Source organism: Podospora pseudoanserina, chromosome 2, assembly GCF_035222485.1.
Source record: "Podospora pseudoanserina strain CBS 124.78 chromosome 2, whole genome shotgun sequence".
Lineage (NCBI taxonomy): Eukaryota > Fungi > Ascomycota > Sordariomycetes > Sordariales > Podosporaceae > Podospora > Podospora pseudoanserina.
In genome coordinates, this window is record NC_085921.1 from 3,609,633 (window position 1) to 3,635,467 (window position 25,835).

At 54.4% G+C, this 25,835-nt stretch overlaps 9 protein-coding genes across 9 annotated transcripts; 3 read left to right on the plus strand and 6 right to left on the minus strand.

The window, feature by feature from the left end:
- The first annotated feature begins 194 nt into the window (after positions 1 to 194).
- SEC16 (vesicle coat component) lies at positions 195 to 6,670 on the plus strand. The gene is made up of 2 exons (XM_062944665.1): positions 195 to 5,880; positions 5,938 to 6,670. The coding sequence occupies exons 1-2, from the start codon at positions 543 to 545 to the stop codon at positions 6,570 to 6,572; spliced, it is 5,973 nt and encodes a 1,990-aa protein (XP_062803518.1). The 5' UTR covers positions 195 to 542; the 3' UTR covers positions 6,573 to 6,670.
- A 129-nt stretch (positions 6,671 to 6,799) lies between these two features.
- Positions 6,800 to 8,295, minus strand: hus1 (Checkpoint protein hus1). The gene is made up of 4 exons (XM_062944666.1): positions 8,214 to 8,295; positions 8,038 to 8,143; positions 7,088 to 7,980; positions 6,800 to 7,032 (listed from the first exon to the last, which is right to left on the minus strand). Exons 1-4 carry the CDS (start codon positions 8,254 to 8,256, stop codon positions 7,013 to 7,015), a joined length of 1,062 nt encoding a protein of 353 aa, XP_062803519.1. The 5' UTR covers positions 8,257 to 8,295; the 3' UTR covers positions 6,800 to 7,012.
- A 369-nt stretch (positions 8,296 to 8,664) lies between these two features.
- Positions 8,665 to 9,276, minus strand: QC764_209590 (uncharacterized protein; the record flags this gene model as incomplete). Its single annotated transcript, XM_062944667.1, has 1 exon — positions 8,665 to 9,276. The coding sequence occupies one exon, from the start codon at positions 9,274 to 9,276 to the stop codon at positions 8,665 to 8,667; it is 612 nt and encodes a 203-aa protein (XP_062803520.1).
- A 1,356-nt stretch (positions 9,277 to 10,632) lies between these two features.
- Positions 10,633 to 12,057, plus strand: QC764_209600 (uncharacterized protein; the record flags this gene model as incomplete). Its single annotated transcript, XM_062944668.1, has 1 exon — positions 10,633 to 12,057. The coding sequence occupies one exon, from the start codon at positions 10,633 to 10,635 to the stop codon at positions 12,055 to 12,057; it is 1,425 nt and encodes a 474-aa protein (XP_062803521.1).
- A 518-nt stretch (positions 12,058 to 12,575) lies between these two features.
- On the plus strand, positions 12,576 to 14,819 carry QC764_209610 (uncharacterized protein; the record flags this gene model as incomplete). Its single annotated transcript, XM_062944669.1, has 1 exon — positions 12,576 to 14,819. One exon carries the CDS (start codon positions 12,576 to 12,578, stop codon positions 14,817 to 14,819), a length of 2,244 nt encoding a protein of 747 aa, XP_062803522.1.
- A 40-nt stretch (positions 14,820 to 14,859) lies between these two features.
- RRP36 (rRNA biogenesis protein rrp36) lies at positions 14,860 to 16,457 on the minus strand. Its single transcript, XM_062944670.1, has 2 exons — positions 16,044 to 16,457; positions 14,860 to 15,986 (listed from the first exon to the last, which is right to left on the minus strand). Exons 1-2 carry the CDS (start codon positions 16,230 to 16,232, stop codon positions 15,177 to 15,179), a joined length of 999 nt encoding a protein of 332 aa, XP_062803523.1. The 5' UTR covers positions 16,233 to 16,457; the 3' UTR covers positions 14,860 to 15,176.
- A 792-nt stretch (positions 16,458 to 17,249) lies between these two features.
- QC764_209640 (uncharacterized protein) lies at positions 17,250 to 17,847 on the minus strand (the record flags this gene model as incomplete). The annotated part of the gene is made up of 2 exons (XM_062944671.1): positions 17,250 to 17,319; positions 17,516 to 17,847. 2 exons carry the CDS (start codon positions 17,845 to 17,847, stop codon positions 17,250 to 17,252), a joined length of 402 nt encoding a protein of 133 aa, XP_062803524.1.
- A 690-nt stretch (positions 17,848 to 18,537) lies between these two features.
- Positions 18,538 to 20,535, minus strand: QC764_209650 (uncharacterized protein; the record flags this gene model as incomplete). The annotated part of the gene is made up of 4 exons (XM_062944672.1): positions 18,538 to 18,644; positions 18,717 to 19,638; positions 19,693 to 20,017; positions 20,345 to 20,535. The coding sequence occupies 4 exons, from the start codon at positions 20,533 to 20,535 to the stop codon at positions 18,538 to 18,540; spliced, it is 1,545 nt and encodes a 514-aa protein (XP_062803525.1).
- A 2,155-nt stretch (positions 20,536 to 22,690) lies between these two features.
- On the minus strand, positions 22,691 to 25,126 carry MDL1 (ATP-binding cassette permease mdl1; the record flags this gene model as incomplete). Its single annotated transcript, XM_062944673.1, has 1 exon — positions 22,691 to 25,126. One exon carries the CDS (start codon positions 25,124 to 25,126, stop codon positions 22,691 to 22,693), a length of 2,436 nt encoding a protein of 811 aa, XP_062803526.1.
- Positions 25,127 to 25,835: the final 709 nt, after the last annotated feature.

Here is a 25,835-nt window from a genome sequence, read left to right on the forward strand (position 1 = left end):
CTCGGAAGATCGCGGTGTCCTGCTATGTATCTGTTAATGCAATACGGCCCACATGGCTGCGTCACTGTCTGTGCACGTGAAAGCGGCACAGGGTCTTGCCAGCTCCCGCAAGTACAGCCCTAACAGAAGCAGCTGGGCCACTGGCACACACCTGCAGTAAGGACAGCGTTTCCCTTTGGCTTGTGGCAGCGCCTCCGTCATCCATCGCCAGTCTTGCCAACTTGCACCAAGACCAGGAGTGAGACTTGACTGCCTCTGTTCGGATCCAGTCCCACACAAGATGATTCGCTGCTAGAATCCTTTTCTGCCTTTTAAGTCTCCGGTTTTTGCTGTATACTACCTACTAAGTGGGTGATTTTTTTTTCTTCGTCCCCCCTTTCCAGCTTGGGTTTTGGGACAGGGGCAACAACGGCAGGGTTCCGCCAAACGCGACTTGGTTGCCGTGTGTTCACGAGATGCTAACCGGCATTCTTCAACCATAGTACTTCTATTCTCTTCACCGCGCCATTGCGCATAGTAGCGCATCTTCTAATCATCTCACAATGTCGTCCGATGCGCCGACGGCATCATGGCATCCCGCCATGATGCCCAATTATCTGGCTGCCGAACCACCTCCAAGTCTCCCAACAGAAGCTACTTCAAGTCTAACACCGAGTCCGCCGCCGCAAAATCAACCCGAAGCCGCCAGAGAGACTCGGCAACTGAGCCATGTTCATGAAACTTCAGAAGACCACGACACGGGTGCTTGGTTTCCGGACTATGGGACTTCAAATGCCGATTGGATGAAGAAGACTACGGACGATGCGCCAGCACCGGCACCGGCACCCGCGCCAGTCGAGGATTCAGTTGAACCTGCTCCTGAGAAGCCTGCTTCTGAGGAGAAGGCTGAAGAAACAGCGGCCGAAACTACCAATGCCTCCAAGCACCTCAGCACCATGTCCTTTACCCGAACCGTATCCTCGGAGATGAACTGGAACGACGACGATGACCCCGAGTGGAGTATCACCTCACCTGCGGCCCAGCACGACCCTTCCAAGTTCCTTCCAGAGACAGGAAGGACAAATTCGTTCCCCAATACCTCGCATTTGGAGCAGCAGCCAGCCCCAGAATTGGAGCAGGCTCTCCCTGCCACTGAGGCCGAAGACTTGATTAGAGAAATCGAACAAGAAGAGGCCGCTGAAAATGCGGCCGACGCAGGCTTTGACAACCAATTTGGCGAACACAATGACCATCAGTATATTGGCGGTAACATCACAGGGACTGCCGAGGATGCTCAGGAGGCCAGGTTCGATGAGGGACTTGCCTTGATTCCTTCAGCTGAGCCAGCTGCGCCGCAGCCTGCGAAGAATGACGGCGCCGGAGACGATTTGTTCGGAGGGGATGGGCAAAGCGAGGAGGACGACTTTTTCAGCAATGTCAAAGGGGACGAGACCGAACACCAGGATGCATTCGAGCCACAACCTCTGGAACGCAAGTCTACAATGGATGTCTTGAACTCGTTGAATGTTGGCTCAGCACATAACGGTTTCGAACCATTGAAGGAGACAGTCGAGGAAGAAGAGGCTGAGGATGAGGTGCCACAACCACAAGAAACCCAGGAACTCAAGGTGGAGGAGACCCCGGCTGCTTCACAGGACGAGCCGAAGCCTGAAAGCCAAGAGGATCTTGATGCCAAGTGGAAGGAGATGTTTGGTGATGAGGAAGAGGAAGAATTCCTCCTCGAGTCCGATACTGAGCCAAAAGAGGAGGTGGACGCAGCTGCATTCCTGGGCAGCGATGACGAGAGTCTGCTCGATGACGAGACAGGCACGGAAGCACCAGCAGCCCCAGGATATCAGCCAGCACCTACTGCGCCGGTTGCTACCAGCCAATATCTTCCCCAGCCGTCACATGCAGCTGCTCCTGTAGTCAGCCCATATGTGCCGACTGGAACATCTAGGACCCCAACCCAGGCGAATCCATATTTCCCACCAGCCCCAACTATTCCACCCGCTGCTGTACCTCCGTATGGGGTACCTGCCTCTGCTCCCCCAGCCCAAAACTTTGGATATGGCGCTCCTCCACTCCCTGTACAGGAGAAGCCCAAAGCACAAAGCTTTGTGGATAAAGGCAAGAGCGGGTATCAATCACCATATGATCTTCCAATGGAGGTTGTGAAACCCAAGAAGCGCGCCAGCGCCTTGCCTCTTCAGAGAAACAGCTCGGCCCCCCTTGCCCCCGGACCGGCTGTCCCACCACCACCAAGAAGCGCAAGCTTATACCAGAGTCAACCCATGGCCTCTCCTCTGCCATCGAGCGGTCTTGCTGGGCCCAGTCTGGCGCGCCCTGGCTCCAGCGGCTCGTCACAAGGTCAGGCTCCTGCAGCAGCAAAGAAGACTCCACAAGAGGCCTTCTTTGAGGATCTTCCCATCACAACGAAGCCTCGTCCTGCCTCCCGCAATAAGGGCTTACCATCTCCATCTCAAACAAGTCCATATGGGCCTCCGGCACAATCAGTGCCGCCCCACGCTGTTCCGCCTCCTGTGAATCATCAAATGGCACCGCCTCCGGGACCTTTTAGCCCCCCCGGATCTCAGTCGGAGTTCCCTTCTCTAGTGGCACCCCCCAAGGTCAATCCTTATGCTGCTTTGCCTTCCAGTGCTGGCCTGGCTCCCGCACCTGCGCCTGCAGCCTCGACTCGCTACTCTCCAGCCCCCCCTGGTGCTCCACAGCCGAATGGCCATGTCCCTCCTCAGGCCTTGAGCCGCTTCTCCCCCGCTCCTCCCTCTCGACAAGCCAGTGGTACCTACCCACCACACAGCGCGGCTTCGGCGCCTCCTATATTGCCTCACCAGCCCCGTACTTCAAGCCCGTTGGCTCATTTCGAGATTACCAATGAGCGATCTAGACCACACCAGCCGACTCATCTCGCCGAGAACACTTTGGCAGAGAGACGTAGTGTCAGCTCCATGCACGATTCCAGGCTCCAAAGGGTATCATCTTTGCCCCCAACACGGGAGGTGGAGGAAGAAGACGGTCCATCCGCAGCACAACAGTCCCCCCCTGGCCGTGCGATGCCGCCTCTTCCAATGTCTCCTCCAGAGTCGAAATATGCACCATCAGCATTTCAAGCAAGACAAACGCCGCCCCCTTCTTCTCACTCTGGCCAAGCCATCTTGTCTCCTCCCAAGCGGGCAATGTCTACCCACAGTCCGTTGGTCATGTCTCCCGAATTTGCTCCGCCACCTAGGTCACAGACACAGTCACCAGGAGCACTCTATGGCAACAGGGTCACCAAACAGGCCGAGCCGCTTCCTCGACCATCATCGGTCCAGGATCTTACGTCTCCTCACCTCACCGGATATGCCCCTCAAGTGCCAGCCCCAGCTGCCCCTGCCTCGAGTTCCTCGCGCCCAAGAGGGTTCTCGCTCAACATGAATGTCATTCCGCCTACGGATGGGCGGGAACATGATCCACTGCAGAGATGGAGGGGCGCTCCTCTTCTTTCGTGGGGCGTTGGCGGTTCAATGGTCACCATGTTTCCCAAGGAGGTGCCGCGCTATGGCATGAACCAGAGTGTCCCGTCAGTTGTGCGTAGTCCTGGAGAAGTCAAGGTCAAGAACGCCAAGGACATTGCCCCGTTAGAGGAGCGCCTAACCAAGTTCCCCGGTCCCCTCAAGGGCAAGTCCAAGAAGAAGGAGGCTATCTCCTGGCTGAGTGCGGGCATTGAAACTCTCGAGCGTGGTCTGCCCAACACTTTTGGGATGCAATCCCATCTGGCTCATGACGATAAGCGGGCGTTTGAGCGGGTTCTCTTGTGGAAGATTCTGCGAGTTTTCATCGAGCATGACGGTATTCTCGAAGGCAACCCTGCCGTTGAGAAGGCCGTAAGAGACTTGCTGTCCCCCTCCCCTGCGACAGAAGCCGCGGTTCCGTACCTGAACGGGGGCGCTTCTCTTGGGCTTAGCGATTCACCCGCAACCTCCATGCGGACCGATTCCGTCGACTCGGCCACTGTTGAGAGCATCCGCCGACATCTTCTCAGCGGCGAGAGTGAGAAGGCTATCTGGGCCGCGGCTGATCAGCGTCTGTGGGGTCACGCTCTTCTTCTTGCCAACGCCCTTGCTCCCAACCTGTATAAGCAGGTTGCGCATGAGTTTGTGAAGAAGGAGGTCAACTTCCCTGGCCATAACAATGAGTCACTTGCCGCCTTGTATGAAGTCCTCTCAGGAAACCACGATGAGACTGTTGACGAGCTGGTGCCCGTTCATGCTCGTGCTGGGCTTCAGCTCGTTGCCAAGGACCCATCACTTGGGCCTTCCAAGGATGCTATGGAGGGTCTTGACAAGTGGCGCGAAACTCTCAGCCTCATCCTGAGCAACAGGAGCGTTGGCGATGCCAAGGCCATTAACTCACTTGGCACCTTGCTTTCTGGATATGGAAGGGCTGAAGCCGCTCATATCTGCTTCATGTTTGCACGCCACAACACCATCTTTGGCGGATTCGACGATCCAAACTCTCACTTCGTGCTGGTTGGATCCGACCACAAAAGGCAGGCTGAGCAGTTTGCCAAAGAGATTGAGCCTCTCTTGCTGAGCGAAGTATACGAGTATGGCCAAAGCCTTGCCGGGAACTCGAACGTGGTTATTTCGAATCCTCACTTGGCCGCATACAAGCTGCAGCATGCATATGCCCTGGCGGAATACGGGTTCAGAGATAAAGCTTTGCAGTACTGCGAGGTCATTGCTGCGTCGATCACTGCACAGACCAAACGCTCGCCGTATCATCATCACATCCTGGAAAATGCAGTCGAGGATCTTATGAAGAGGCTGAAGTCAGCCCCCAAGGAGGAGTCCAACTCCTGGATCCCCAAGCCAAGCATGAACAAGGTCTCGGACTCGATGTGGAACCGCTTCAACAAGTTTGTTGCTGGTGACGACAATGATGAGTCTGGTCAGGGCGCTGCTGGTGATGCAGCTGAATCCGGGCCGTTTGGCCGAATTGCTGGAGGTACCCCGACTATTAGCCGGCCTCCATCTGCGAACAACCTGGAGACGTTTGGCGCTGCCATTCCCAGCTACGGCATGCCGGTCGCCTCTGTCTCCAACGGGCCTGTGGTGTCCTCGGCGCCGCCAACCAGAGCTGCCTCTCGCTATGCGCCAGGAGGCCCGGCTCAGCCTGCGGCCGGTGCTGGCAATCCGTACGCTCCACGCACTTCCATGGAACGCAGCTCGGGCGAGTATAACCGGAGTTCCGTTGAGCTGCCCAGGAGGTCTCTGGACATGCAGTCCGGATACAGCCCGGTAAGGACCTCGTCCCCAGCTCAACAGTATACGCCATATGGCGGTGGATACAACCCTGCTGGGGAGTTGCCGCGCAGCCCACCGGTGCAGCAACAGCCTGCTCAGTTCGCTGCAGCCACACCAAGCTACCAGCCATATGGATATCCCGGTGCGCCGATCAATGGTGGGAATGCTGCCAGTGATCTGCCCACTCCCACTTCTGAGAAGCAAGGCTTTGAAACCAAGACTGAGGCCGCTGGGACCTCTGGCCATCAGGCCCCCTCGTACGGATATGAGCCGCCATCATTCACTCCCTACGAGGCACTAAAGGAGGAGGAGAAGCCTGCATCGGAGGAGACTACTGGCGACGGCGGATATGAGCCTCCCTCGTATCAACCATACAGCTACGAACCCCCCTCATACCAGCCTGACCTGCCCTCTAACGAGGACGAAAAGTCTGGTGATGAGAAGCCCAAGCCCAAGAAGAAGAGTTTCATGGATGATGACGATGATGACTACCCTCCCATGAAGCCATCATCATCGACACCAGCGGAGAAGAGCAAGGAAGAGAAAGACAGGGAAAATGCAGAGATGTTCCGCAAGGCAGCTGAAGAAGATGGTAGGCCCCCTTTCGCCCCCTTTTTCACCAGTATAACACCCGCTGACCATATCATAGCCAAACGCGCCGAAGCAGCCAAAGCGCAAAAGAAAGGATGGGGCTTCGGCTCCTGGTTCGGCGGCAGGAAATCCGACGCCATGCCCCAGCAGCAAGAAGCCGCCGGCACACCCAACAAGCCCATCCGTGCCAAGCTTGGCGAGGCCAATTCTTTCTATTACGACCCCGAGCTCAAGCGGTGGGTGAATAAGAACAGTTCTGGGGAGGACACAGTCAAGAAGGCGACGCCTCCTCCTCCAAAGGCGGGACCGCCGGGCGGTGGTGCTAGGTCTGCGACGGCTAGTCCGTCTTTTCCTCCTCCGGGGGCGGCTGATCCGGGGAGGGCCAGTGCGCCTCCTCCGAGGGTTGCGTCTGTTGGGAACCTGACGCCGCCGGGGTCGGGATCTGAGATTGGTTTGAGTGCGCCGCCTGCTGGGCCGGTGGGCATGTTGAGGAGTGCGAGCAGTACTAGCACTGCTAGTGCGCCGCCTGGTGGTGGGGCGAGACCGCCTATGGGGGGTGCGGGACCGGCGAAGAGCTTGAGCAATAGCAGTAGTATCGATGATTTGTTGGGTGCGGCGGGGCCGAGGAGGCCGGGGCAGGGGAAGAAGCCTAGGAAGAGCGCTAGGTATGTGGATGTTATGACGAAGGATTGATTGAGGATTATCAAAGGATTGGGATGGGAATAAGGGTTGGGGGAGATGTGTGAATGCGCTCATTATGGGGTTTATGAAAGAAGGGTATAATAAAACGGGGGGGAGAGGGGGTGGGGTGTACAGTGGGTTGTACATTTGACTGTTTTGTATTTGTAGAAGCTGAGCCTTTTGTGTAATAACTTTTTGGTTTTTTGCTGGTGTTTGGTGGGTTGGGGTTGCGAATATATGGGATTCGCAGGATTCTCTGTTTTATTATGGCAAATACTGTCTTGCTGTGTCATACATACTAAGGGGTATCTATCTGTCTATCCCATTCTCGATATTAATAACGCCTTTTTCCATCGTGTCGTTGTCCGGCCCCAAGCAATCCTAGACAGCAAATAACGCCGCGCTGCAAATCATTACCCGATATCCCATCTAGCTGCTACTCTCTTTACGAACTAAAAGACGAGACGTAATACTACCGCCTGTTAGCAAACCCCGGGTCTCAAGATCTTCATGGAGGAAAAACTCACAGTAACAACATCCTCCATCCCCCACCCCACCCCCCACCCCACCGCTAGAATGCGGCACATAGACATACAGTATCAAAGCGTGCTCGTCGCTAAAACAAGCGATAACCCTCCCCTCCAGCCGTCCCACACTCAACACCCTGCTCCAGTCCTTCCCGTCGACCCTAACAGTAGCCCACTTATCCCTCCCCGCCTCTCTAAACACCGTACTCGGGTGCTCCTCGAGCGGCATCGCCAATTGACTAGGATCCAGCTCAGGGTTCTCCAGCCCGTCCCAGACAGAGGTTATATCCAGCGTCTCAGTTCTCAGCCGTAGCCGCAACGAGCCGTGCATGTTAGCTGATAACTCCAACTTTGGGTCCTTGGTCACGATGTTGTTGTGGGAAGAGGAGGAGGTAGAAGCGGTAGTCAAAGCAAGCTTGGTGAACCGATCGGAGATTGCTTTGAGCTGGAGGAGGGGGGGAAGTTGGATGTGGACGTCTGGCTCGCGGACTTTGGGCTGCATGATTGTTTCTACCGTGTCTGGGTGCAGGACGCGGACGGGAATGTCCTGGGTGATGATCTTTTCGCGTTCTCGTTTCATTTGGAGTTCTAGGGGTTCGGTGGGGAAGGGGGAGGGGTTGTTGAAGGGGTCGTTGTCGTCGTCGTCGTCGGCGGGTCTGGAATGAGGGGCTGCTGGGTTGGGACCCCCGGAGTCTTTGGTCATTGTGTGAATTACCATCGATAACATCGGGGCGCCGTCCTTTTTTGTGAGGCGGAGGTTGGCGTTGTGGGAGTTGATGGCGGAGCGGAGGGCTCGTTGGAGGGGGGCGAGGGGGAGCTCGAGGTTGATGGTGTTGGCTGGTTCGTTGGATTGGAGTTGGTAGTTGTCGAAGATTAGGTCTGCTGAGAGGGAGCTAGATATAGGCGTTAGCTAGCTAGTAGAGGGTAAATGGGGGGAAGGGGGGACATACGCCCAGACTTGTGATCCCACCTCTGGGATCACGGTGAAGCGGACCGTGTCATCGTCGAGACGGATCCAGGCGATCTTCTCGAGGGAGTTCAACGCTGCGGCGAGCTCTGCGAAACATGTTAGCAACGGCCCACATAAATGGCAATCAGCGGGCAATAATTTGGTGTGGTAATTTACTTGAAAAAGTCCTGATGTTCTTGAGATCCGTCTTGAACCGCATTTTCAATCCTCATAAATGGGAAAAAAGGTAACACATGTGAGATGAGATGCAATCAATTAAGTTGTGCCGTCGCGTCGTGTCAGATCACAAGCTTACATCCATGGTATACACACTAAAGCTAGTGCGGGGTAGTACCTGGGGTTCTTGATCTGCCCCGCTATGCTTCCCTAGCCCCCCCGCCTAGATAAACCCCCCCGTCCAGCTGTAGTCTATCATGAACAATTAAAAAGAAATCAGCCAAACGGCGCCCTTCGTAGAAAACCAAACCAGAATCCAAGTTCGTTGCAACTGTACCCTCGCGCCTACCAAAAAATTCCATAGATATCCCCCACATGGTCGTTCATCCGTAACCCGTTTGTACACAATATTGCGCTCATGTCATCATACACAGTCCATCACTTCATCCCGTTATACCTCCTGTGGAGCTTGTGCTTTCCACCACCTCTCCCATCCCGAATCCCTCGCTCTGGCCAGGTCCGGCTGGCCCCATAGCCCCGGCACATAAGGGGGATACTGTGGTGCCTGCCGACGATTCTCTCTTCTCCGGCGAGGGTTCAGTGCGTCGGCAATATATCGAAAAGGCCTCCATAGACGGCTCCTCTTCACCATGTACCCTGCCTGGACCCTCGCCTGATCGCAATACCCACAACTCTTCCAGCCCAGATCGCCGAGTGCAGTTTTTTGTTTTGTAGTCGCCTTCTTCAGCCTTGAGACCGTACCAACGCATGGCATAGGGAGCACCGGGTGTCCGCAGGAGTGGTAGGCTTTCTGGCGGCAAATCGGGCATGTTGGACGGTTGTCTGCCACGATGCCAAGATAGTGCTTGATGCAATGACTTCCGAACCGGTGTCCACAAGGCAGCTCACTCCATGTTTCTGTCGTGCCCTCTGGGTTTTCTGTGCCGACTAGGTCGGTGCAGATAGGGCATGACGCTTCCGGGTCTGGGGTTTCGATTTTCTTTTCCGACTCGACCACGGTTGGCCCGCCTTTTCGGTCGTAGAAAGCTACCATTTTCCCCATTCTGCTGTTTAAATGAAATAGCGTCTGGAGCAGAAGAAAAGATAATAAGAGGGGAGAGCTTTTGCCGATAACAGCGGCGATTTCTGTCCAAGTCCAAGGCCTGCCTGTGGCTATTTGCACTGGCGGTACAGCCCCGGGTGACATTCAGATGAGTTGAAGGGGAGGGGGGGGGGTTGGTAAGGAAGGATTCCCCTTTTGCTTTTTGAGCAGCGTTCGGCGAGAAAATAGGCGTGGAGCGGAGGGCGGACAAGGCTGCCAGCAAAAGGCAGATTGACTGGGCTGAGTTTCTAAGCCCGAAAGAACAACATGAGAGAAACAAGCGCGAGCAAAAGAAAAGAAGTGGAAGAAAACCAGGGCTCTTGGGGACAGCACAGCTGAATGTCAAGAAGAAAATGGAGAGAGGGCAGGGCAGGCTGCCAGAATATATTTTGCACGCTCGACGTGTGAACTTCAGAACCAAGCGACAACTGGTACCCGGAGCTCGGCCTCCCCAACTTATACCATCCACATCAACCTTAAAAGGCATGCGTCGAAGCAAACCTGACAGATGCCGGCGCGCCAATGAAATGACGCAGACACATGATCATGACCTCTCCCTCGACACTCTTGCCTAGGCTCAGCGCCGGTCCCGTCTGTCAATGGGGGGTCAATCAAAGCTAACAGCTCCCGTCAGCTAGGGCTACCCAGGACTCCCGCATCAACCTGCGTCCCTGAGGCGCCTAGATTCCGACAGCTAGCATCTCGACGGGCTGCTTTCGTACGATTTGTGCTTTGGAGATTTTGAGTTTCTGCTACGCGTCCTGGCATCCCCCAGCCCTAAAACGAAGCCGTTGTTTCTTCCCAGGCCCTCTTCTGTGCCTTCAACATGTTTGCTTCCGGAACTCCTTGAGGTGAGAGGACCTGGCCCGCAAGGTTCTTTCGAGACATGCATCATGGGTGGGGCACCTGATGGATCCACGCGGGCATCGAACCCACAGGCCACAGGTTCTCTCGAACTGCAACTCTCCGGCAAATGCAGATATGATTTGATGTATCGTTTTTCCCGAGGCTCTGGGAGGGTGTTGAAGAAGGTGAGCTCATGACTGCATTATTCTCTCTTGCCAGTAGCTTTCGTGCGTGGCTTCGTGAAGTGGTCGGCATTCCTTATCACCTTATCTACATGTTTGCCCCCCCCTGCTGCCCACCCCCGCCGAACAGCCTTGGCAAGACACGGCCGCTTGGCAAAAGGTGAGGACCGACCACCGACCGCAAAACGCCACAAGAAAGTACACTGCGCAAACACGACCGTTGACACCTTGACACCTTGACACCTTGACAGCCCTGTCACCAACCACCACGTCGCATTACGCATACACGATGGATTCCGCTCCAGCCCAGTCCACCGCGCTCGTTCGCAAGCGGACAGATACAGAGCTGATGCCACCACCTCCTCGAGCAAAACGCATCAAACGACCAAAGCGAGTCCTGGACGAGGATACCTACACCGATGCCTTGTCCCACATCATCGCCCGCGACTTCTTCCCCGGCCTGCTTGAGAGCGAAACCCAGCAAGAATATCTCGATGCCCTGGATTCCAAAGATGACGAGTGGATTGCGAGTGCTGGCCGCCGGCTCCAGCAAGTAGTTATGACACCTGGCCGACGACGAAACCTCGCGACTCCTTTGCGGCAGCCCTTGCAGACAACAACGGGTCAGACACCTCTGAATTTCGTGGGTGACACGCCTGCCTCGATCGCATCATCTTCGGTAACAGCCGCGACTAACCAGGCAACAAATGTGGACACCAACATGTCTCTTGCAGCCTTCCAGTCGAAATACACCTCGGAAGACAACGAGTCCTTTTACAAGCTGCTCGACAGGCAAAATCAAAAACACGTCGAGAAATACGCCTGGCTGTGGACTGGAAACAAGCTACCTTCAAAACAACAGCTTAAACAAAAGGAGGTGCAGGCCAAGTTGCTCGCTCAACGGGGCGCGACGGGTCTAACAGACGATGGCTTCAAAAAGGACCGACTCGCCATAATGGATCAGGATGCTTTTGACCGCCCAGCAGCACCAGACCAATGGAAGTTCAAGCCACAAAACGAGCTCATGTTCACGCCTGCTGGCATCGAAGGGGTGGAGACGGTGTCGGAAAGAAGAGAAAGGGAATCAAGAATGGATCAGAAGAGGGTCGTCTACGAGAACACAAGAGTGCCGGGCCCAAATATGAAAATCACCACTGAAGGTGAAGAAGATAGGTCTCGGGCTGGATCACCTACTCTATCCGAAATCCGAAACGCCATCGCCGGCAAGAGAAGAGCGTGTGACACGGAAACTAAAGCTAGCAGTGTCGCGGGAGGTGAAACGCCAAGGGTGAACGGCTATGCTTTTGTTGACGATGAAGAGCCGGAGCCAGAACCGGTCAGGAGGTCAAAATCATCAAAGGCACCGGTCATCAATCTTGGTCCGGGGGATGCAACGCCTAATCCGTTCAAAATCCAGGAACAGCGGGGACGAGAGGCGCTGCATCATCGGATGGTGGAGAGAATATCGCAATCCAAGAGAACGAGCGCGAGGCTGGGGGTGACCGGGAAGGTGGAGAGGACGCCGGCTCCCAAGTTTCCTAGTAGTCCTAAGGTTGGGGCTCCGGGGCTTACACCTGCTGCGCAGAGGTTGTGGGGGAAGATTGGGGGTTCTGGGAGGGGGAACGAGTCGCCTTTTAGCGGGTCAGTGAAGGCGACTCCGAGGGCGGTGACGCCCAAGCTGAAGGGATCGGGGCTGAAGAGTATGGGGAAATAGATGGGGCGGCAGCATGGGAATGGGAGTTTGGCTTGTGATACCCTGGAGTTTTCCATTTGGTTTGAATGTTTTGTACTAGCATTTTAGATAGCGACGTGGCTTGTAGTCGGGAATGTACAATGTATTACGGAATATATGATGGTACCTTTCTTGAGATTCACGTGGTGGTGTTCCAAACGCGCGTGGCCATCCCGCGCCCCCCAAAAACAGTGGGGCTGGTTGTGTCCCGAGTCTACGGATCACTACCGGCCGCCAGGCAGGGGCCCCCGGCTCAGCTTTGGACAGGGGCTGGATCAACGTCACTCCCAAAATTTTGCGGCTCTTTCCAATTTCCTCGGCTCCGTGCCCACGAACCGGCCGGCTCCATTCGGAGTTTAGGAACATCCACACAGTCTACGATATCACTCAGCCAGCCTCACAGTATGAGAGGTGTATCGCAGCACAATATCTCTCGATAACGACTTTCTTTCTTTTCTTTTTTTCACAATCGAGAATTGAGGGATCAACTGCAGCGCAGAATGAGGTTAGCGGACCTCCTCGTCGACCTGGCCGCCGTGGCCAGTGCGTCGAAAAGCGTGGCGGCCAAGCATGTCGCGCTGAGGGCGAGGCAGGTGGAGAGGTATGGGCAGACGTCGAGTATATTGAGGGATGCTCTTCTCGGGAGGCAGAAGGCAGCGCAAGGTCAAAAAGAGGAACCACCAAATGCGGAGAGGGGGGATGAGGAAAAAGCAACACCACCAGCAGCAGCCGAATCTCACCAGCAGCCAGAGCCGCCAAAAGAAAAGGAGGTGTCGGGTGCCATTCCCAAGGAAGCACCGCCGCCGCCGCCGCCGCCGGAAGAGACAACACAACCCGCTCCTACCCCAGAAAAGAAACGCCCAACCCAAGAATTCAAACCAGCCCCCTGGGCAGAAGGTTCCATCGCCCTTTTGAAGCAGGGGTTTGTCCCGCCGAGAAGACCACCAACTTCCCTCCCTAGCATTGGAAAACAAAAGATCGACATCCCTCTTCTGAAAGTTGACGAGACAGAAGAGGTAGATGTCAGTTCTCTGTTTCACACGTCTAAGGGGTCCAAAATCCTGGAGGCCTTGAAGTCGAAGGAGGACGAAACCAAAGAAGCGGCAGGGGAGTACGTCCAGGTTGCTGAGGCTGGCAAAACCGAAAACAAGGTGGTTGAAAAAGAAGAAGAGCAGCCATCAAAGGAGGTTGACTCGGCGGCGGCGGTGAAAGACGTGATATCCGAACCGACCAAAGAAGTCGTGGCAGAGCCAGTAAAGGAAGTCGTCTCCAAGCCTTTGGAGGAGGCCGTTTCGGAACCCATCAAAGAAGTCGTCTCCGAGCCTCTGGAAGAGGTCCTCTCAACCCCCGAAAAAGAAGCCACAGCAGAAACCACACCCCCCCTCCCACCACCACCCGCACAATACGAACTCCGCGAGTCCCGAGTCCCCTCCACCCGCCTCGGCCGCCTCTGGAACTACGGCGGCCTAGCAGCAGGCATGCTTGCCGGCGCAGTCACCGAGTCCGTCTCCCGCACCTTCAACGGCTCCTCCTCCTCCTCTTCTTCTTCCGTAATGCTCTCCCCATCAAACATGACCCGCCTAGTCAGCAAACTCTCCCGCATGCGCGGTGCAGCCCTCAAGCTAGGCCAGATGATGTCCTTCCAGGACGCAAAAATGCTACCCCCCCCTATCCAAGAGGTCTTGCAGCGTGTCCAAGACAGAGCAGATTACATGCCCTCCTACCAGCGCGACCGCGTCCTCAGTCAGAACTTGGGAGAGAACTGGAGGGAGCTATTCAGTGAATTTGACGAGAAACCTATTGCAGCCGCCTCGATAGGGCAGGTTCACCGCGCGGTGTTGAAACAGTCTGGGGAGAGGGTTGCAGTCAAGATTCAGTTCCCGGGTGTGGCGGAGAGTATCAATTCTGACTTGGACAACATTGCCGTGTTACTGACCGCGACAAAGCTGCTCCCGAAGGGGTTGTACTTGGATAAGACGATCGAGAATGCGAGGTTGGAGCTGGGGTGGGAGTGTGATTATGAGCGGGAGGCGGGGTGCGCGGAGAGATACAGGCAGAACCTGCTGTCTGATGAGGTGTTTGCCGTGCCGCGGATCTATCCCGAGGCGAGCGGGAGGCATGTGCTGACGATGGAGTGGATGTCTGGCACCGGAGTGACGCGCATCGCACCAAACCTGACGCAAGAAGAAAAAGATTGGATCGGGACGCAGATCTTGAGGTTGTGTCTCAGGGAAATCACAGAGTTCAAATTCATGCAGACGGACCCGAACTGGACGAATTTCTTGTACAACCCCCAGGAAAACAAGCTGGAGCTGTTGGACTTCGGGGCGTCGAGAGAGTACCCTGACTCTTTTATCAAGCTGTATGTCCAGCTTTTGGAGGCTTCGTCACGGAATGATAAAGATGCGGTGAAGGAATTGTCGGAGGAGTTGGGGTACTTGACTGGTCATGAAAGCAAGCAGATGCTCGAGGCGCACTTGACGAGCGTGATGACGCTCGCGGAACCGTTCATGGAGACGGCGCCGGAGGTGTACGATTTTAGGGATCAGACGATTACGGAAAGAGTGAAAGCGCAGATTGGGGTCATGATACATGAGCGGTTGGCGCCGCCGCCCGAGGAGACGTATTCGTTGCATCGGAAGCTGTCGGGCGCGTTTTTGCTGTGTGCGAGGCTGGGTAGCAGGGTGAGGTGTAGGGAGTTGTTCCAGGACGCTCTGGAAAAGTCGGGGTATAAGAAGGACTGATGGACATGTGTAAGATCGTGTAAGATGAGTTGTTAAAATCATGCAGAAAGCGTCAAGGCAAGCTGTCTCGTGTCTTAGGTAGAATACACCTGGAGAGCATGTCTGCTAAAGGAGATCATTATCTTACCAACCCCCCTCCACGAATAATCACAACTACATCCGGCATCGAGACAAGTAAACGTGCCCTAGCGCATACTATAGCTATGTCTGACTTAATATATTATAGTTGGAATGTTAATAGTAACGACCAACGGGCCGACAAATAGACGACCCGCTCACCGTTACTATCAACCAACCATTCCAACCACCTACAAACTCCTACCCTTCCCAACTCGTGCCCCATAACCCCCCAACAAATCACCGATCCTCCACCGTCCTCCGAGCCCAAGGCAGCAACTTTTTCTCCTTACCCGCCACCTTCTTCCTCCTCCTCTCAATTGCCTTATCCACCTGCCCCTTCTTCATCCCCTTGAACGTCTCCACCACCACCCTCTTCTTCTGCTCGCTCCTCTTCAGATAGAAAGGATTCTTCCCCTGCCTCACCAGCTCCTTCTCCTTCTTCTTGTGCTCATCCAGCACCTTTTGCGCCTTGTCCTTCCTCTCCTGCGCCTTCTTCTTGCTCTCCATCGACAGCAACGCCTTCTGCAGCTTCTCTTTCTCCTCCGCGTTCTTGCTCTTCTTGATCGCCACCCGAAGCTCCTGCATCTCCTTCTCGCGGTACTCATCCAAAAAAGCGTACGCTTTTCGGGCTTTGATCTCGTCTATTTTCGACGTGGCCGACATGGTGGAGGGCGCAAAGAAGCGGGGGTCGCGATGCTGGGGTTTGGTCGAGGTTGGGTCGAGGAGGAAGTCACGGCGGCGGGAGACCTGGCGTTTTGACGACAACTCGACAGGGGCGTGTTTGCTTGTGCGGGAGGGCTTTTCCAGGGGTTTCTTGTGATTCTTCTCAAGAGAAAACTTGTTGTCGTTGTTGTTGTTGTTACCCCGAGAGCTGGACGCTTCGGAAGCGGCGCTGCTGGAGCGGCGCTTGCGCCTGTTGAGCTTGTCGCCTAGGGCTGCTTGGGCTTTGGCGAGGGCGCCAAAGGAGAGCTGGTGGCTGGGTTGGGGGGTGTCATCTTCCGATTCATCCTCGCTGTCTTCGGGGTCTGAGCCGAGTTCGGAGTTTTCCTGGGAAGATTTTGTTAGCATTTTGTTCTGAAAGTGAAAATATGGCGAGTTGCAAACCTCATCGCTGCCGCTTCTCATCTCAGCCTCACTCATGTCCTCGTCCTCTTCACTGTCAAACCCGGCACCCTCCTCACTTGGCGCATCGCTCATCTCCTCGACATCTGATTCAGGCTCCGGCTCATACCTAGGGCGAACCCGCCTCTGCAGGAGAGTGGCAGGCGGCTGCTTGCGTTTGACGGATGACATGGTGGTTTATGAGTGACGCTTGTTTGCAAAGTACCGTCAGGAGTGATGAGCGTGGATGAGAATAACTGAGCCAGGCAGTGAGATTCTGTATCGCTCGTCTAGATTGTTTGACGGTGTGTAGTGTCGGTGCCGTGTTGAGTGGTTGATGAGATTTCGCGATAGAAGGCGAACCTTGATTGATGCCTTGTCGTTGACCAGTTGGAAAAAAATGTTGGAGAGCAAGCGACGTGCTGCACTAACAGAAACGGGTGGAAAGTATGGTGGTAACTGTTTACACCGTACAGAGACCCACTTTTCGCGGATGGCTATGTTCTTTATAGCAGTATGGCAACAGCCATCAGTCCAACGGAGCAGGATACAAGAAAATCACAGGTAATTCGAAGTTCAACAGGCTCAATAGCCTGCAAGAATATTTATATTCATACCATCCGCATACAGCCCCAAATCGAGTCATCATCTTCATCAAGTGCAAGCAACAAGCTCTGGTATCATTCTCCCTAACAAAATCACCACCCAAACGCCATTCCCATGATCGCTATGACATCAAACCTAACAGACCGCCCATTTATGGCATAAACTGTACAAATCCGCTCCCCAAGCCTTAAAACCGCGGCCTTTTACTAGGAGCATCACCGCCACTGCCCCTCGACTCCCGCGCCCTCTTCCTCTCAAGCTCCTCCATCATGATCCTCTCCCCAGCACTCATCTTCTTCGGCTGCGCAACCATGACCTTCTTGGGCGCCCCAGCAAGCGCGTTCCTGAACACATTCTTCGCCGCCGGTGGCTTAACCCCAAACTTCAACGACACCTTCGCCGGTGGTGCCGCCGCCGCCGCCCCCTCAGCAGGCTTACCCTCCCCCTCCTTTATCTCCCCCTGCTTCTTCTCCCCATCCTTCTTCTCCGCCTGGTCCTTCCCCTCAACCTTCTCTTCCCCCCCACTCCCCGGCGTCGGCGTCGGTGTCGTACTCTCATCCTTCTTCCCAAAACTCAACTTAATCCTCTCCCCCTCCTCCCTCCTCAACTCTTTTTCCCTCTCCCCCTCCAAATCCACCCCCCTCTCCTCCGCCTCCCTCCTAGCCCGTTCAATCTGCCCCCTCAAAACAGCCATCTCCCTCTCCTCATCCCCCTTGTCCATCATCTCCCTCCTCCTAACCGCCTCCCTCCTCCTCATCGCCTCAGGACTGTCATCCACCCAAGCAATAAACAACCCATCCTCCTTCTCCACAACCCTACAAATCCCCTCCCGGCCAATGTACTTCACAAACTCCGTCAAGCTATGCCACCTCGTCGCATTCAAATGAACATGATCCTTCTTTGCAATCACCTCCTGATAGAATTTATTCGCGTGAATCTCCTTTTCTCCATGGCTCGTCTTGAGAAGGGAGATAAACTCTTGTTGGAACGCACGGGAGTAATCGTCGGTGACTTGCTTGATGTTTTGCCCTACAGACAGCGCGCGCCGGGTGTGCGATTCGGACTGGCAGTGCATCTTGAAGGCGTTCTCGTCTCTGCAGGCCTTTTCGCAGATTTGGCAGAACCAGCGGAGGCGCGTGAGGCCTTTTTGCTTCATCTTGTTGGAGAGGTATTTGGTTGAGCCGACTTCTGCTTTGCCCATGGTTGATGAAGGGGGGGAAACTCGCTGCGCGCGAGCCGAGCGGAGGTAGGAAGGGTAGGTGGGTGGTTTAAATGACGGGAATGGTCGCCGCGATTATTTGACGAGGGTCGAGGACTCGAGGTTTGGTGGGTGATGCGAAAGGCGAGTTTGCGACAGGTTTTGGGAAGCGTGGAAGGTTGAAAGGCGTGAATGCGAGGGGGAAGCAAAGTGGCCCCCACAAGGCTGATTGATTAAGTGGCTGGCCTGAAAGGCTCGGCGCCGGAGCTCTTTCACAACCCTAACCCGATTTTGATCAAGCAAGAGGGCAGAACAGTTACTAAATGATGCTCGCAATATTCACACATAGACACCCGGTTTATCCAAAACCTTCCATGTATGATTCCTTTTAAACATATACTGTAATAATCTCTTCGAAGTCCACTCCCTCCCTTCCGCAGGCCTACCGGGCGCCTCCCTGTCTCTCATCTACAGCCCCCTTCCCAAGGTATCACCTCTTGCTCTATCGCACTAATCATCTCTTGAAGCAAACGCCATGCTTTCTTGCCTCAAATTATCAACCCCCGCTCTATCATCTCTAACCCCAGCACCCCCAATCAATCAAGTGCGTGTTCCTGTCTTCACCATTGCCGCCCATGTTAGCTCCTCTATCCCTTTCTCGGAAAGAGCAAAACTGCAAGGTTGCTTATCGGTTTAGTTCCCATACTCAAGGAAAGTAAACAAGCTCGTGTGCAGGATATTCATGGCCCTCTCAGCATCCCGCGATTCTATCACGCACGAGATGTTGATCTCGCTGGCACCTATATATAATTCAATCAGTCAGCATATGATATGTCCCACAAGTGCCCTTGCACTCTGAAGGCAAAACATACCCTGAGAAATCATCTCGATATTAATCGAATTCTCACCCAACGTCGAAAACATCTTGCCCGCAATACCCCTCATGTTCTTCATCTCGGCCCCTACCAGACTCAAAATCGTCATGTTGTGAATCACCGTCACATCGCCGCACTCCCTCAGCTCCTCCACAGCCTGGTTCAGGCTGTCATACTCGGAGCTGCCGTTATGTACCGCAATGGAAACATGCACCTCGCTCGTGGAGATCAAATCCACCGAGATACGCCTCTGGTTGAGGATGGAAAACACCCTTGCCAAAAAGGCGTGGGCAATCGACCTCTTGTTCGAGTGGATGTTGAGGATCGAGATCTTGTCCTTGACCGTCACGGCAGTAGGACGCTTCGGCTTCTTGCGGGCCGATGGGTCGGATGGTTTCCTCGGCCGTTGGATCTGCTGATCGGCGGCCAGGGTAGGGTCTGGCTTGACGATGGTGCCTTCGCCGCGGGGGTTCTTGACGTTCTTGATTCTGATGGGGATTGGGGGCTGGGCCTTGATCACTTGGTCCATGGTCAAGTGGTGGATGACTTCGGAGCCGTAAAAGGTCAACTCGGCGGCCTCGGCTGGGGTGATGGAAGGGATGAGTCTGGCGGTGGGGACCTTGGTAGGGTCGGCGGTGAAGATGCCATCAACTTCCTTCCAGATCTGAAGCTCATCAGCCCTGAGGCCGACAGCAGCCAGGGAAGCGCAGAGATCCGTGTAGCCACGGCCGATGTCACCATCCAAAAGACTTCCAGGGACGTTACCGAAGAAGCCAGTGACGACTGGTACACGGTCCTCACACGCAAGGATCTTCTTGGCAATGACGGCGGTGACTTGACGGTAAAAGCCGGCATCGAGCCGCCCTGGGCTGTCAAGGTGTAGTACGTCAGCCAAGTCAACATACTCGGCATCGACTCCCTATGTCGTGTCAGTATTGTTCACCGTCGCAACCTATCCCTCAACAAAACTTACCCTGTCCTTGAGAAGATAAGTCATAAACCTACAGCTCAGCTTCTCACCAAAGCTCACCACCCTGTCCTTCGCCCTCGAGTTGATCTCCAAATTGAAGCGCTTAGCAGCCAAGAGATACTCATTGAGCAAGTGGCAGTCCTTCTCCGTATACTTCTTCACGGCCACGCTCAGCTCCGCATCTTTGATAAAAGTCTCGGCCGCATCCACATGATCATCCAGTATGTCCTGAACAATGCGCTTGGCCTCCTCCAGTAGCACATCCTGAGACTCCTCATCACCAGCCGAGGCAACAATAGCCCTAAGCTTTTTGTACACCTCCAATAACCTATCCGCGCAACAAACAAGCACGTTGTCAGTCCATCAGGTAAACTTTCAGGTAACAGCAACGTGGGGCGTGCCGATCCGGGGGTGTGTGCGTGATATGTGGGGGAGAGGGGTCAAGGAAAAGAACACGGGGAATGCGGGATACCCCCAAAAGGGCATGGGAATTTCCAACATCCAGACACATACATGTCTCTCCCCAAACCTGCACATTCTCCCCCGTCCCGCACTCTCACAAGCGGTCTCTCCCGAAAATTGACACCCCCAACCCATACCCCATACCCCATACCCCATACCCGACAGGGAAAAAAAACAAAAATCCAAAACTCACCTGCTCGTGGTCCCCGTCACCTTCTTCCCTGTGCTCCTCGCCGAGCACACCACCACCAGCCGATTATTCTCCACATGCGTCCTGATGATATCCTCCGCAATCCTATCAGGAAACTTGCCCACGCTCGTGCCACCAAACTTCTGCACCACCCACCCGTTCGTGCTGGTGTTTTTCAGTAGCGCTTGGACCATTTTGTCGTTGTGTTTCTAGTGTACCGGCAGGCAAAAAAAATATTGCTTCTTCCGCTTTGCTGACCCTTGCTAGTGAGGGTGACTCAAAAAGACCGTTGGGTTTTGGCGGGGTATTCCTCAAAAATGAAAAGGAGAAGGAAAACGTCGAGTGAGAAACCGATGAAACGGTCTATATATCTCAACTCAACTCAATTCTCTCTCGGCTGTGTCTCAACAAGACCGGGAAGAAGGATACCACCAAAAAGCGCAATGGCTCCAATGGCTAGGCTGAGGAAAGATATATGAATGCTGAAGAGGGTGAGCGATGACTCTTCTCTTGTCCCCTGGTCCTGAGTGAAGTGGGGAGGGGTGTAATCTTTAAATATCAACAGTTAGCGCATTGAATGCCTTATATATAAAATTCAATAAAAGAAGAGAACCCTCCCCTCCCCCCCCCCGGAGACGCCCGACTGCTGCTGTCTGTCGTGAAGAGGTGAGTGAGAACGTGCAGTTCCTCGTGGGGCTTCGGGTGAGACACATATGCCCACTACCTACTCAGTCACATGCTGCGCGGCGGGAGGGGATTGGAATTGGTAGGTTCGGGCAAGTGGAAGTATCCAGATGTTTTCGTGCTCGTGCAATGCGGGATATGACCAACCACCTCCTGAAGATGAAATGAAGGGGTAAGTGAGGTGCAAGTACCTTTTTTATGTGGTGTATATACTGACACCCCAAAGGTCCAGGCGCAGGTGCCGTAGGTGTAGGTAGGTGGGCGGGCAAAATCCTCGTCCAGTAGTAGCAATTGGTTTTCAATGCAGTTGTTGAAAAAAATAAAGCCACACTCCCAAAAGAAAGCGGTATAACCTCTCGGTCTAGACAACCGGAAGGGATGTTTCGCCTTAACAACCTGGGCGAGGGCTCCGCATAAAAAACCGGAGAGAGAGTGAGATATCGGAGATGGAGGGGTGGTGGTAGTAAGAAAAAAAAGAATTAAGAAGCGGATGACTCCTCCGTTCAACACAAGCAATCAAGCCCCCGGTCCTGGTTCTCCAAACTGTAACAAGGAAGAGAGAGAGAGAGAGAGAGAAGAAAAATGCGAGAGAGAGAGAAAGAGAGAGAGAGAGGAGACACAAAGGCCGATCCGGTAAAAAATCCCCCAAGGTAATCGAGCAACAACCCACACACCCCCAATCCGACCGAGTCACAACTGACAACAACCCCGGAAGGGGAAGGGAAGGGATATCGGATGCTCGTTACCGCGCCGGTACAGGCGTCTGGGGACCGCTGCGCTTGTTAGAGACCGCCTACTTCGGAGGCAGGGTTTTCGTGACTTTGCTGTCATTCATCAAACTCGCTGCTGGAGTACCTAGGAGTGTGGGGCCCGCCCGCCCGCCTGTGGTGGGGTCATGTCTGAAGTTTCGCGAACCGCCACGCTGGAGTGCATGTGAGATTTCGACAAGGAGAAATCGAGTTCCTGGCCACTTGCAGGCCACTTGTTCGTGGGTCTCGATGGATATGAATCGGGGTTGTTGCTGTTCAAGTCTGCATCTGACGTAGTAATGGCCCTTGAACGTGAACATCACGGTCATATTTGGAAGGATACACACACGGACGGGAATATATTCAGAGAGTAGTAACAACTTCAAAAAAGCCCTTTCAAATCGCCACAAAATCACGCCTTCGGGAGGCAACAATGCCTTCCACCCGGGCAATCAACACCGCCTAATATACAATTGTTCTCTCCTCTTCCTCTCAAGCAAAAAAAAAAAGATCTTTTGGTCTAAAAGAGCTAGGTATATCCGTATATGCCCCCTTTTCGCCAAATTTTTGAACACCTTTTCCCTTTTTCTGTCTCTGTTTCCCATGTGTCGAGTGGAGATTTCCGCTCACCCTGAATCCCGAATGATGTATGCACATTAATCCATAAATGCAACCACATCTTTCCTGTATATAGACAGACGCCTCTCCCCATATATGAATATGCAAATTCCGCGGTGGTTAGGTCCCGTCTTTCATATGCGACGGGCACACGCGAACAATCGGCCTCTCCGTTCTCTCAAGGAGCTCAGATATCTGGGTCCATTTAGGTGACCGCACATCAGTCACCGATCGAGCAACCCGTTAACCTTGAGCATATCGTAAAGAGGATGTCTCCTCCCAGATATCCCTAGTTCATTTACCGCTTCTTCTCCTCAACCTCCTCAACCTCCTCAGAATGCTCATCATACTCTTCCTCCCCCTGCTCCTCCAAGTCCTCCTCAATCTCCTCAGCCTCGGTAATGCGAGGACTGGCCGACGTGGGGACATCAGCGCCAGACATCTGCCACTCCATAAGCTTGCTGAAAGCGCTGTTGGGGTTGTTGCTCAGCTCAGTGTAGCTGCCAATTTCGGCCACGGTGCCTTCGCTGGACAGAACAATGATCTTGTCCGACCGTTTGATGGTGGAGAGTCTGTGGGCAATCGAGATGGTGGTGCTGCGTCCCTTGAGCAATTCGGCAAGGGCAGAGTTGACGAGAGTCTCAGATTCGGCGTCAAGTGCCGAGGTCGCCTCATCCAGGAGCAAAATATCGGGATCCTTGAGGAGAGCGCGAGCAATGGCGATGCGTTGCTTCTGCCCACCCGAGAGCTGGGCTCCACGGGCACCAACCTGCGTTTCCAAGCCATCAGGGAAGTCGCTGATGAAACCGCAGTTGGCCTTTTGAGCAGCCGCAATGATCTCCCATCTCTTAGCTTCGGGCCGTCCATACGAGATATTCTCGGCAATGGTACCCGAAAAGAGCACGGGCTCCTGTGCGACCATGCCGATGCGTCGCCTAAGCGATTTGACGTTCATTGTCGAAATATCAACGCCATTGATAGTGATAGTGCCTGACGTTGGGTTGTAGAAGCGAAGCAACATGGAGGCTACAGTCGACTTGCCACCGCCGGAGGGACCAACAATACAGACATTGCTGCCAGAAGGAATCTCGAAATCAAGGCCGTTGAAGATAGCCACCGCCGGTCTCGTGGGATAAGCAAAGTGGACGTTGGAGAACTTGATAGGGCCCTGCGCCGACTTGACTTTCGTGCCGACAGTTTGGTGAATGCTGGGCTTTCGGTCCTGGAGCTCAAAAAGACGACTAGCAGCACCAACACCCTTCATCAGTTCCGAGTAGAAGCCGCTGACACCGAACAAACTGGACCCTGCAAAGACGGTGTACATCATAAAAGACGTCAAGTCGCCCAATGTCATGGCCCCAGTCCGAACAAGGTTGCCTCCCACAATGAGCATGGCCAGGATAGTCATGTTGCCCGCCCAACTGGTAGAAGCGAAGAATGTGCCAGAAATGATAGCATCCCGTCTGCCGAGCGCAAAGATCTTCTTGACCTGCTTGCTGTACCGTCCAATCTCTTGAACCTCGCCGGCAAAAGCCTGACTCGTCTTGATGTTGCCCAATCTTTCCTCTGCAATCTTCATAAGCGTGCCGACATTCTTTTGAATCTGTCGACTGAGGTTGCGAATCGAACGGCCGTACAAGACAGCGCCGATACCGATAGGAGGGACCATAACAAGGATAATAGACGTCAGCTTCGGGCTTAGCCAAGCCATGGCGACAAATCCAGCAGCACCGCTAACCAAAGATCGAAGACCATCCGAGACGTTCTGCGTGATACTCTTGCCGACAATGACCGTATCCGAGTTGAGCCTCGAGATCAAGTCACCGACCCGGTTGGCATCAAAGAACTCGGCATCCTGAACATACGTCCTCCGGTAAAGCTGCGTCCTCAACCTAGCCACAACGCGCTCGCCAACAATTCTGAGCAGGATGATCCGCCCAAAGTTGGCAGTCGCACCAATGGTAAGCACAGCAGCAAGTCCGCAAAAGAACTGTGTCAGAGTAAGCCCAAATAGCCTAACCTCGTCGGCAGCTTCCTTGGTGGAGAGATCCAGAATACGGCCCACGGAGAAGGGAATCGACATGGTGACACTGGAAGAAATGAGCAGCAGGACAAAGGCCACGCCCAGCCATCTGAGCTCAGGCCGGGCGATCTTGATCAGACGCCAGACCTCAGCCCAGCCAGGCTTGCCTTCCTGACCTTTCCCTTCCTTGGACAAGCGCGCCGCCATGTTGATGTGCGCAGCCTTGGCCGCCTTTGCGCTCTTTTGGAATCCATGTGCCTTGAGGTGCTGATCCACCTCTTCCTCCTTTTCCTCTTGTTCCTCTTGTGTTGAAGACTGCTGGTCCTTTTTGGCAACAGCCTGCTCTGGGTTTGGTGGTGACGTAGATAACCGGCGAAGAATGTTGATCGGCGACGTCCATGTTGGCTGGGCAAGCCTAGGTCGTAGTCCGAGTGATGATTGTGGTGAACATGTTGGTGTTGCTGCCGCGGGGGTCCTCCCCGCTCCCACGCGGGAGGAGAAGTGGCGGCAGGGTTGGAGCTTTGCGGGAGCTGCGGCCGAGGATGGCCTCAGCGTCTGGAACGCATCCCGGGATAATATCAGCGACGCTGGTGATGGTGAAGGTGCGAGTAAGGGCGCATTTGCATAGCCTATCCCGCCTGCACATAATGTGCGTTGCGGGAGCAGAGCCGCGCGGCGAAAAGCAGCCGCTGCGACCGCCCCCGAAACCATGACGAGTGCTTTCTAAGCTCGAGCTGGCTGTATGAGAGAATTCCAAGTCGTCGTTGGGATGGAAGTGGGCCTCGCTATCTCGAGAAGATCCAATATTCGGGGGTTGTCATGTCGACCAAGCGCAGGCCGTAGTGTGCGCAGTTGTCGGCCTCAGGGCGCGTCGAATTCCATGTGAATCACGGAGCAATGGGGGAGCGGAAGTGAATGGAAGAAAAATCGCTGCTCGGATGGATGAGGTTCGGTCGCAGTCCCGGCTGCCAAATGGGATCCCTGTCGATAAATTGCTGGGCATCGGGATTCCGTCATCCTAATCGCCGAGGCGGCAAGCGTGGGGTCCACTGTGCGGTTTGAGCCTGAACGGGCCGGATGCGGTTTTTCTTCGTGGCTTCCCGGTGCCTGCCAGGTGGCAGGTGCAATTACTCTTTAGTGCAGACATATGACCAAACTTAATCCCAAGCACTACCTACATAAGAGCCTACGAGCCTAGTCGATGCCAGTGAAGCGTAATGCCTCGGCTTGATCGCTATATAGTACAGCAACAAAACTATACACCTTGGAAAGTTCTGATTCGGAGAAAAGAGGAACTTCGGAGGAAAGCCTCAACTCCAGTCCAAATTCCAAAAACATCTGAACATAAATTGCCGTCATCTCTCAAACTGATTTTGGGAGAGAATGAAGGTCAAGGTAGAGTGGTTTTGGTTTTGGTTGT